The 10,435-nt window shown below is 45.1% G+C and overlaps 2 protein-coding genes across 2 annotated transcripts; one reads left to right on the top strand and one right to left on the bottom strand.

Moving 5' to 3' along the window:
* The first annotated feature begins 391 nt into the window (after positions 1-391).
* LOC109743226 (uncharacterized) lies at positions 392-4,834 on the top strand. Its single transcript, XM_020302309.4, has 15 exons — positions 392-719; positions 1,524-1,618; positions 1,715-1,828; positions 1,940-2,044; positions 2,130-2,201; positions 2,400-2,512; positions 2,597-2,728; positions 2,819-2,887; positions 3,001-3,088; positions 3,209-3,280; positions 3,361-3,461; positions 3,547-3,664; positions 3,751-3,810; positions 4,260-4,370; positions 4,450-4,834. The coding sequence occupies exons 1-15, from the start codon at positions 530-532 to the stop codon at positions 4,558-4,560; spliced, it is 1,551 nt and encodes a 516-aa protein (XP_020157898.1). The 5' UTR covers positions 392-529; the 3' UTR covers positions 4,561-4,834.
* A 302-nt stretch (positions 4,835-5,136) lies between these two features.
* LOC109743223 (succinate dehydrogenase assembly factor 2, mitochondrial) lies at positions 5,137-8,024 on the bottom strand. Its single transcript, XM_020302304.3, has 4 exons — positions 7,730-8,024; positions 7,519-7,645; positions 5,635-5,703; positions 5,137-5,552 (listed from the first exon to the last, which is right to left on the bottom strand). The coding sequence occupies exons 1-4, from the start codon at positions 7,915-7,917 to the stop codon at positions 5,403-5,405; spliced, it is 534 nt and encodes a 177-aa protein (XP_020157893.1). The 5' UTR covers positions 7,918-8,024; the 3' UTR covers positions 5,137-5,402.
* Positions 8,025-10,435: the final 2,411 nt, after the last annotated feature.

Below are 10,435 nucleotides of genomic sequence, written 5' to 3'. Positions count from 1 at the left end.
TGGTATATATATATATATATATATATATATATATATATATATATATATATATATATATATATATATATATATATATATATATATATATATATATATATATAGACACGCCCTAATATCGTGAATTCATCTCCGGGTGGGTCATCGGCTATGAAAGTGGTTGCGCAAGTGTGGGGAATTCACATGTCAGATGGGCATGATGATAATGAATGAAGGAGACTATGAGGTGGAAAATAGTCTAAAAATAGTTTGGAACGGCATTCCTGAAAACGTAAGTATTCCAAGGATGTCGAGGGCTATGAATTCAATTTGTGGTCTATCCAAGGATGAGATCGCAAATTGTGAGGTTCTCGGGGTGGCCTCAACAGACCGTTCGTGCTCGTGCCACGGTCGGAAAAGGCCCTCTCTTTCTCGAACGCCCTCGACGTCGCTGATCGCTTTGTTCCTTCTTGCCGCGCCCGGACGCCATTCCTTGCCTCGATCCCAAGCTTCGAACAATCCCGGTCGGCGCTGCTGCTATATAGCGTCGCTCATGTCGTCCGCGCCGACGGTGGAGGCGCTGGGGAGGCAGCCGGACGTGCCCGGGACGGCGGCGGCGGCGGCGGAGGCGATGGCCAAGGAGAAGAAGGATGGGGTGGTGAAGGAGGTGATACGGCTCGAGAGGGAGTCCGTCATCCCCATCCTCAAGCCCAAACTCGTCATGAAGCTCTCCTACCTCATCGGTACCGCCTCCCCCGCCCCGTTGATCCATCCGTCTCTGCTTCTTTCATTTCGGTTTCATTTCGTTTGATCGTCCGTTGGGCCTAGGGGCGTCGCATTTCTTGCAACTGGGAGACGAGTCCGTTGTTTCTTCGAATGTCCTGTGCAGTTCTCATTAATTGGGCTGCACGGCTGGGCAATCCCTGACAGTTAGGGTTGGGAGTGCATGGTGGCTGGTTCACCAATTCAATCTCACTCATTCATTAGTTTATTACTATTAGACAGGAAGTACTTACCAATGGATCAGATATCAGATCTTTCCATTATTTTCTGCATCAGCTAATATGGGGTATTTGTGTGTGCACTGCAACATATCAGTTAATTAGTCAATAAGTGTTTGTTAGTACATGGAAAGAATTAGACATCCAATGTATAATTTCTGATAGTTTAGAAGTGGACTGTTTTATGTGCTTCCCACTTTTTCTTCGACAAAACCCAAAAGGTTGGCCTATCTTTTTCTTTTTACTGTTCTTAGGAGTTTTGATTGTTTTCAGGTTTTATATGTCAGTTGGTCATCTAAGATTTTGATTGAACCAGGATGTATTGTGGTTCTGTAATCTCTTTTGCAATCTAATATGACCTACTGAGTTCCACTTACAATCATTCGCGCAGATCTCTGACTCGTACGTTCATGAGTTGAATTGCATTTCGGTTAGCGGCCGGACGTAGAGGCCATAAACATTGCCCCCAAAATGAGAGATTGGATTCTTAAAATAGTTCTACATTCCGGTAATTCAAGCATGGGCCTGATTTATTTTCCTCTTCAGAGCAAGATAAAGACCGTGCCGAGTTTATGAAGCTATGCAGGAGGGTGGAGTACACTGTACGTGCTTGGTATCTCCTGCAATTTGAGGATCTAATGGTAGGCATGTTCAACCATTACCTTCTTTTATCATTCCGTGACTGTCTCCGAGTTGGTAAAGTCTCTTGCAGCTGAATATTTTGTTCTGTGGTTCAGCAACTATACGCGCTATTCGATCCTGTTTCTGGTGAGAAGAGTTTGGAGCAGCAGAGCCTGACACGTGATGAAACTGAAACTCTTGAACTCAATTTCTTAACGTACCTTTTCCAGGTTGGATCACAACCCGTACCTTCCGATCCTAAATAAATGTGATTTGCCACATTTTATCTGGCCAATAACCAAAACTCCCTCTGTTCCATATATGTTTGTGGTCTTAAGTAGATAATGGACAAGAGCAACTTCAAGTTGTTGTCTGATGAAGAGAATGAAGTAGCTCATTCTGGTCAGTATCTTCTGAACCTACCGATCAAGGTTGACGAATCGAAGGTCAGAAGCTACTTTTATAATAGCCCCAAATCAGGATCAGAACAATTGCACCCATCGATATTGACTGATTCATGAACAATTACAGGTCGACAAAACGTTGTTAAGCAGGTACTTTAAAGAGCACCCACATGATAACCTACCAGCATTTGCTGATAAGGTAACTTTAATGGGCGTGCTGTATATTTACTTTCAAGAAAAAACCAACCATTTTATTCTGGTGGTTCCGTTAGCAGTTCTGTTTAATATCCATACCTCACCGACATGTAAAAGTTTGTTTTGATGTTAAAAGCATTTCCCCAGTTCTGTATAACTATTCTTGTATGGGAGTGCTGATCTCATCAACCATACATTGTAGTATATTGTCTTCCGGCGAGGCATTGGAATCGACCAAACTACCGATTACTTCTTTATGGAGAAAGTTGATGTGATCATATCTCGAGCCTGGAGATTCTTGCTAAGAGTCACAATGTATGATAGCTTGATCCAGAATCAGCATGTTTTTTCCTTCTAAGCTGGACTTATCATTTAATATGACAATTCTATTTAAAATAGGATTGAGAAATTGTTCTCTAGGAAGAGACAATTGAAGCCAAAGAAGGACACAAAGAAGACTGACGAAGTCAATGACGAAGAGCCAGCAGACCTCTTTGTTGAGCGCATACGCCTTGAAAAAATGGAGCTAAGGTAGTAGATTAGGGCTCTCCTTGGCAGTAAAAAATTTAGACTAAAGTTGAACTCTCGCTATCAATTGAGTGTTTCTCCTTTTTACGGCAGCATAAGGAATCTACTAAGAAAGATGACAATTCAGGAGCCTACATTTGAAAGGATAATCGTGGTATATAGGTAATTCCCTCTGAACATCCTTCCCTTATATGCTTAAAAATGAAGCAATATCTTATCTTCAGTGTTGACATATTGATGCAATTGCTTATTGTGCTGTGACCGTAATATCATAGGAGGGCTAGCAAAGAAACTAAGAAAGATCGAGGAATATTTGTAAAGCATTTCAAGAATATTCCAATGGCTGACATGGAGTTAGTTCTGGTAATATGATTTACCATATAAGCCATTCATATGTGTTTGTTTGTTCTTCACATATTTATTTTTGTAGGTTCTACTTATTTCCTCTCTGACATATCTGGCACCATTATATATATGTTGTAGCCAGAGAAGAAGAACCCTAGTCTAACGCCAATGGATTGGGTCTTGTTCCTTATTTCCGCGGTGCTTGGTTTGGTATGTCTCTGGTGCTTTAGATACCAAACATTCTACTGAGTTTTTCTTTGATGACCATATCAATTGCCTTTTCTTTTCAGGTCACTCTAGTAGGTTCTCTAGAAATGCCAAAGGCTGATATATGGGTTGTGACGGCCATAGTTTCTGGTTTGGTTGGATACTGTGCGAAGACCTACTTCACGTAAGAGATTTAAACTAACTTTTGATTTTACCAATGTGGTGAATTTCTGGGCTGATATGTGATAAATTTGTCTTCTGTCAAATAGATTTCAGGCAAACATGGTGACTTACCAAAATTTAATCACAAAATCGATGTATGACAAGCAGCTTGACAGTGGGAAAGGAACACTTCTACACTTATGTGACGATGTGATCCAGCAAGAAGTATTTAATCCATCCCCGAACACATCTCTTTGTTGTGTGTAAAATGTCCTGTATGCGGTGCTGACATATCGCAAACTCCTCGACAGGTTAAAGAGGTCATTGTTTCTTATTACATTCTGATGGAGCAAGGAAAAGCAACTATACAGGTAAGTGTGTCTACATGATGCTAATTCCTATGTCATATTTCATTCATATACAGTTTTCCCTAGTTTCCTCCTTTGACGCCAATGTTCTTGGGAATCTTCTGATGTACTCAGTGGATATTTATCCTGACGTAGCCTAATTTTCCAATAGATGCATTCTCTGTTTCATCTGATTTAAACTTGCAGAAACTAAGTTACCTGAATATCTCAGTCAGTCAACATCGCTTATTTTTTATTGTGTACATTCTTGCTTTCATCAACATGGGAGACCTCACACGACAAGCTACTGAATGTCTCACATCTGATTAAGATACACATGTTTAGAGTACAAGTGTTCTTATCAAGGAAAATATCACCTTGTAGGGCCTCGATTATATATCATCTATGGAGATTTTGCACAAAGATGACATGCCCTTTGTGCTCTTGACATATGAATTAGCTGATCTTTGCAGGACCTCGATTCACGTTGCGAACAGCTTATCAAGGAAGAGTTTGGCGTGGAGTGCAATTTCGACGTCGTTGATGCTGTGAAGAAGCTAGAAAAGCTTGGAATTGTGTCCCGGGTAAGATTTGCCAAAAGCTTACTCTACGGAAACTTCAAAGTTCGAAGTTCCTGATTCTTTCAATAATCTTCTCTACCAGGACTCAATCGGGAGGATCATATGCGTTCCGCTGAAGCGCGCAAATGAGATCATAGGAACTACGACTGAGGAAATGGTGATGCGTGCCCAGCAAGCACCGGCTGGTTCTTAGGCCCTGCGCCTCCGTGGAGTGGCAGAGATTGACATCTTCTCCGAAGAATTTCGCGGGCACGTTCCGTGAATCCAGAGAGACAGTTTCTCTTAAGTAATTTCCTCATGTACCATAAATAATCTGAAAGTTGCATCATCTTATTCTTTCATTTGATCATATTTTTTTTGTAATATATGAGTGATCGCTATGACATTTCATTTTGTTTTTCTGTATAAGAGTTGAATAAACGATTTGTCCATGAAGATCTGAAGTATTTGTATTGCAATGCTTGATGTCTGATGTATCTATTCTACATTAGTTAATTTTGGCATAATATATGATTGAACAATCAAAGAAAGCAATTCAGGAGTATTTTTTTAAGCAAATTTAGGGATGCATCAAGTTCTGTAAATATAATATATGAGCATACAAGCAAGCAATAGATACTCGGCAACCTTCGCTCTTGGGACTAATCTGATTTTTCAAACTTAAGGGTCATATTAAACTATTAATTGCTCGTCATCAATACCAAAATCCACTTGGGGCCTAAAAGTACCTTAGGTGATATTAAGGAATAGATACATCACAGTTACTAAATTTAGTGAAAATGCGCCAGTGATTTGTGCATAAAATAGTTAACTCTGATCTGGAACAAGGAGATACATTTGGCTGCACGGTACCACTACAGACGACATGTTTCCCTCAACGGGAACAAGTGAAACCTTATTACTAGCACAAATCAAATGACAACACAAATCATGGCGCATCACTAACCATGACTTGCTTTATTTACACAAGCATCATACACACCGAGGATAACAAAGCTGAGTCTTAAGACTGCGATAATGGTTTCAAGCACCTTATCACTGGTTTCCGTACTTGGGTCCATCCAGACCCCTCTTGTCCTTGTCATCCCACCCTCTCACCCAAGGCTGGCCAGGCGCTGACCGGGTCTCTGGGGAAGAGTGCTTGCTCAGGTTATCCGTCACCTTCGACTTAATGGCAGCAAATACCTGTTTGGGCACAATTCGTTTAGTATAGAAGCAATGAAAATATTAGAGGGGCAGAAGAAGAGTTACTTGTGGTATGACATACAGGATTAGAGTTTACAGTCTCTGGCGCTTGCTCTTGACCAGTAAGCCATTTCCACAAATCTGGGTTCTCCTGAAGAATCATACGGTTGTAGATTAGAAACTGCAATCTGCACAAACAGTATATAACTCAAAAAAAAGGGGAAGCGATCCCTTAATGACCATGAGAGTTGGCAACCGGAGGTTGAATGTCATTGGGTCATGGCAGTTATTTTCTAAGTGCATAGAAATTAAGAACATCTCTTCCGGTTTTGATGCTACCGACCGTCATAATGTATTTTCCAAGCAAAGGGCTGTCATAATGTATAGAAGTAGCACCAAAGACTAACTGGTAAGAAACGTAATCGACACACTAGAGAGTTCCCAAAAAAAAAGAGCTGGGAAGGTTTACTGTACCACATCTAGGAGAATATCTTAGGGTGCTACAAACTGTAATTGCCCCAAGATTCTAATGTCAACACTGGCGGTGATCACCAAATAACTAAAGGGATATGAACAAGACAATACAAAAACTTGGTCTCGAAAAAAAAAACTTGATTCTACCGTACCAAACTAGATATTTTGTGTAGCATGCTCAGTTCACTTTCAGCTGGCTATTCAACATATTGTTATCATAAGTGATGGACGAATCTAACACCGCTGGGTTATGCAGTGGTTTACATGGGTTCATGAATTATTAAAGCAGCAAGCAGCAAGGGACTGTCATAATGTATAGAAGCAGCACTAAAGATCAACTGGTAACAAACATAATCTACACACTAGAGTTCTGAAAGAAAATTATATATGAGCTGGGAAGGAAAAATTAATGTACCATCTGGAAGAATATCTTACGGTGCTACAAACTAGAATTGTAGCCAAGATTCTAATGTCAACTCTAACTGTGATCACCAAATATCTAAAGAGGATATTAACAATACAATGCAAAAACTTGGTCTCGAAAATAAAACTTGATGGGGGTTGAAATTGGTACTTCATCCACCCCAATTCACATGGCGTCCTCACTTTTTGTGATTTAACTTTGACCATGAATTAGACCAATAATATATGAGTAATGTGCCATACAAATTATACCACTGGAAAAAATTCTAGCACGAATTTAACAGTATATTTTTGTGGCACGTAATCTATGTTTTATTGGTCAAAGTTGAATACTGAAATGTGTGGGCGCCATGTGTGAATTAGGACGGAGGGACTATCTGATTATGTTGATCAAGAAACTAATTCATGCAGACACAGACAGGACAGATACCGCACCCAAACACTAGATATTTTGTGTAGCAACTAGCAACACTCTGTTCACGTTCAGCTGGTGATTCTACATACTGTTATAATAAAAGGGATGGACAAATCTAACATGGCTGGGTTATGCAATGGTTTACAGCAAAATCAGATAGCTAGCAGTGTAGAGGAACAACATTGTTAATACGCATGTGCTTTCGAGAATGACTGGCTGGAACACAGGTAAGATCTCTGACACTAAACCCTGAACATGAGATGTGATATAAGTGTTTGTCTAGTCAATTCTTGCGAAGCGACTAATCTGATACTTGCAGCATGCCCCCACATAACACTGAACATTCCCATTAACAAATTTTAACCAGCACATTACAGATAAACTGGCGGGGGTGGTTCGGGACCAATTTAACTGGGTCAAGCGGAACAGAAACAGGCTGAAGTGATAAATCCAGGACAAAGAAACAGTATGTTCTTAGCATTGCACTGAACTGGATAGAGATTATTCAGAAAGCAAGAATATCCCTGCTAGCTGAATTTTTTAGTCTGAAGTAAGTATGTTACAGATACCATCGTAAGACAGAAAAGCAATGAGATGACGAGCTAGATGAGTAAAGAGGGGAGGGATAGGGCAGGGCGGGGCGGGGTAGCTCACGAGGTCGAGGATCTGGAGCAGGGAGCGGATGTTGGCCTCGTCCATGGAGCGGACGTGCTGCTCCACCCAGGTCCCGAGCACCAGGTCCAGCTCCAGGAAGCCCCTCTGCTTGCTCCTGTACATCAGACTGCACGCACGCGGCCTCCCAGTCAGCATACGTACTTGGCGGCCCAGAGGCTGAAGGCTCGAAGGAGCGATGGGGGAGACGCACCTGTTGACGAGGCGGCGGCGGCTCTCGTCGTTGGAGAGGTCGATGGCGGTGCCGGCGGTGTTCTGCTGGGTGGAGGCGGTGACGGAGAGGAGGCGGCTGGAGGCCGCGGGGAGGAGCGCGCGCGAGGAAGCTGGAGAGGGGAGGGCGCGGCGGAGGTGGAGCGCCCGGCGGAGGAGCGTGGCCGCCATGGCAGCCGCGGGGGAGGAGGAGGGGAGGGGAGAGGGAGAGGGATCGCGGAGCGGGGAGGGAGGGAGGAGCGTGGCTGGCTGGTGGGCCGTGCCGCCTCTTCACAAATCGGGCTCGGTTGGTGACTTTGGGTTCGTGATGGTGCGCGGTGCGGCGTGGCGGCGTCCTGGGCCAGACGACGGCAAAGCCAGGCGGCAACGGGGCCACGTCGACACCGATACGATTCCAGCGCCGTGGGCGGAGCCGCGTGCGCAGGGGCGGCAACGAGGTCATCGCTCACAAAAAAAAGAAAAAACCAGCGCACGACCGCGGCATCGAGGATTAGGGCATCGCCAACATCGTACTCTCTCGGTTCCTAAATATTTGTCTTTATAAATAAAGATTTTAACAAATAACTATATATGAAGCAAAATGAGTGAATCTACACTCTAAAGTATGTCTGTACACATCTACTACTATTATAGAGATTCACCGAAAGTACAAAAACATCTTAAACATAATAAAAATTATATCAAGTTTCATGGACCACCGAACGACCATTGTCGCTGCCAAAACGAGCCGTCGACGCGCCGCTCCCATACTGAAGCCTGCCTGACCTTGTCGATGACAGTTGGGAAGTCTTCGTGCACGTGCCGCTAAGGACCAGCGTCCCAGAGCCGCAGTCATCATCGTTGAATCCTTAAATCAATCCGAAGAATTTGACATCGAATATCGCCGTTACGTACGCACGGCGTGAAATCCTAACCTCGCCGCCCCGAGGAGCTGCCAGGAATCTACGTTGGAGCTCCGGCTACTCTGTCCCAGCGAACGAACTTGAGGAGGATTGGAGCCCGGAAGACCGATTCGAAGAAGAAGCACCGCCATCCAGCCAAACCCCGCCCCTGCGAGAATTAAAACCTTGCCTATCTATTAGCGGAGACGAGGCACCAGAAATCCCCTCCCCGCCACCGGCCGCTGGGGCGGTAGGTGGAGGGGAGGCAAATTCATATGCTCACCGGCGAAGATCGAGGGGAGGAAGGTTTACCCTAGTCGCCTTCCGAAGGGGGGGGGGGGAGAAGCCGGTCATCCGATCGCATGCGCAACTGTCTGCCCCATTTCAAACCCGCGTTCAATGAAATTCATGCAAACTGGCAATATTTATTAAATTTTGAAATACTTTACCCTCGAAAAGATGAAATTTAAAGAAGTACACCAGGTGAAATTTAACTAAACTACGAGGTATCGGACGGTGACCTCGTACGCATGGCAGCCTTGGCTGGCGGCACCTCTGACGTCGTCATTGTGGTCGTCCTTCTAATGACCGAATGGCCCGTACAAGTCGCGACAGCCCTGATCGGCCGCCGCCTGGTGCTCGCGGCGCAGCCGATCGACTGCCTCCACAACCTAGCACAGGTGCTCAACCATGTTGTCCTGGCGGCGATGGTCGCCCATGAACGCCGCCCCGACATGCCCGGCCTTGCCCTTGGCGAGAACATGGGCGGCGCGCTCGGACTCGACCATCACTATTTTGAACATCTGGTTGTTGATTTGGTGCTGACGTTGGGTGGACGTCGATGCGGTGGTCCGAGACATGTCCTCGCCCCAAGCCAACACAAGGTCAGGGTCCGCGAGGTCCTAGTCCTGGCGCGCCTGCTCAACTGCCACCTTGGGCAGCCATCATGCTGCACGAGGAGGAGCCGCCATCGCCGACACGTCCAAGGTAGTGGAGGAGGCAACCCCGCATGTTGGCGATCGGGTCAGGCGCCTCCTCCATCTTCACCGGCGCCACTGGCTCTTGGACCGATGATGACGGCGCCGGTTCCTGTCGCGTCAAAATCTATGCGGCGGGGTCGACTGGAAGGACGACCTGACAGTTCTGCGCGGCGGCGACGAGAGCTCTCCTTCATACATCGTCCGATTTGGATGTCGTGGAAGCGCTGCACCGGCGACGAGGGTGAATCCTGCTTGATGTGGATGTTGCGCTGCGACAAGGGAGGCGTCGGACCACGGTCATGGCACGACTGATCGATCAAGAGCAGCATCTGGCCGAGAGATCCTTGTCCCTGTGCGCGGCCTCGACGAGGAGGGGCGACTGTTGTAGCTCCTCGCCGTCCGAGGAGAGCACCACACTACTGCAGGATGGTCCAAACGTGACACTATGATTAGAGATCCTTCGACGAAACTGTGTTCGATGCCATAATCGCAAACGATGGTGTAAAAAAACCGTCAAAAAGGTGCAAAACGTTTGCGATGACGGATGCATCAAACACGGTTCAGATTTTAGTCGCGTGTGCGATGCAAGGCATACGATTCAGTTCAATTAACTATTTGGGATGAGAAGGAACAAAAGAAACCGGCAGCCAGATGAAGGCGTGTGCGATATACAGCATACGGTTCACTAGGATGAACTGTGTGTGATTAGGCAACACAATGAAAACGGTTCAACTGAACAAGATGTGTGTGATACGCGGCAAACAGGTCCGTAATCAGAAATGTGTGCGAAGACCAATAATAACACAGACGATTGCTGCTAATAAGCCG

The sequence above is a fragment of the Aegilops tauschii genome, chromosome 5 (genome assembly GCF_002575655.3).
Source record: "Aegilops tauschii subsp. strangulata cultivar AL8/78 chromosome 5, Aet v6.0, whole genome shotgun sequence".
Lineage (NCBI taxonomy): Eukaryota > Viridiplantae > Streptophyta > Magnoliopsida > Poales > Poaceae > Aegilops > Aegilops tauschii.
The sequence above is the reverse complement of the archived record's forward strand: the minus strand, read 5'-3'. Positions and strand labels throughout refer to the sequence as shown.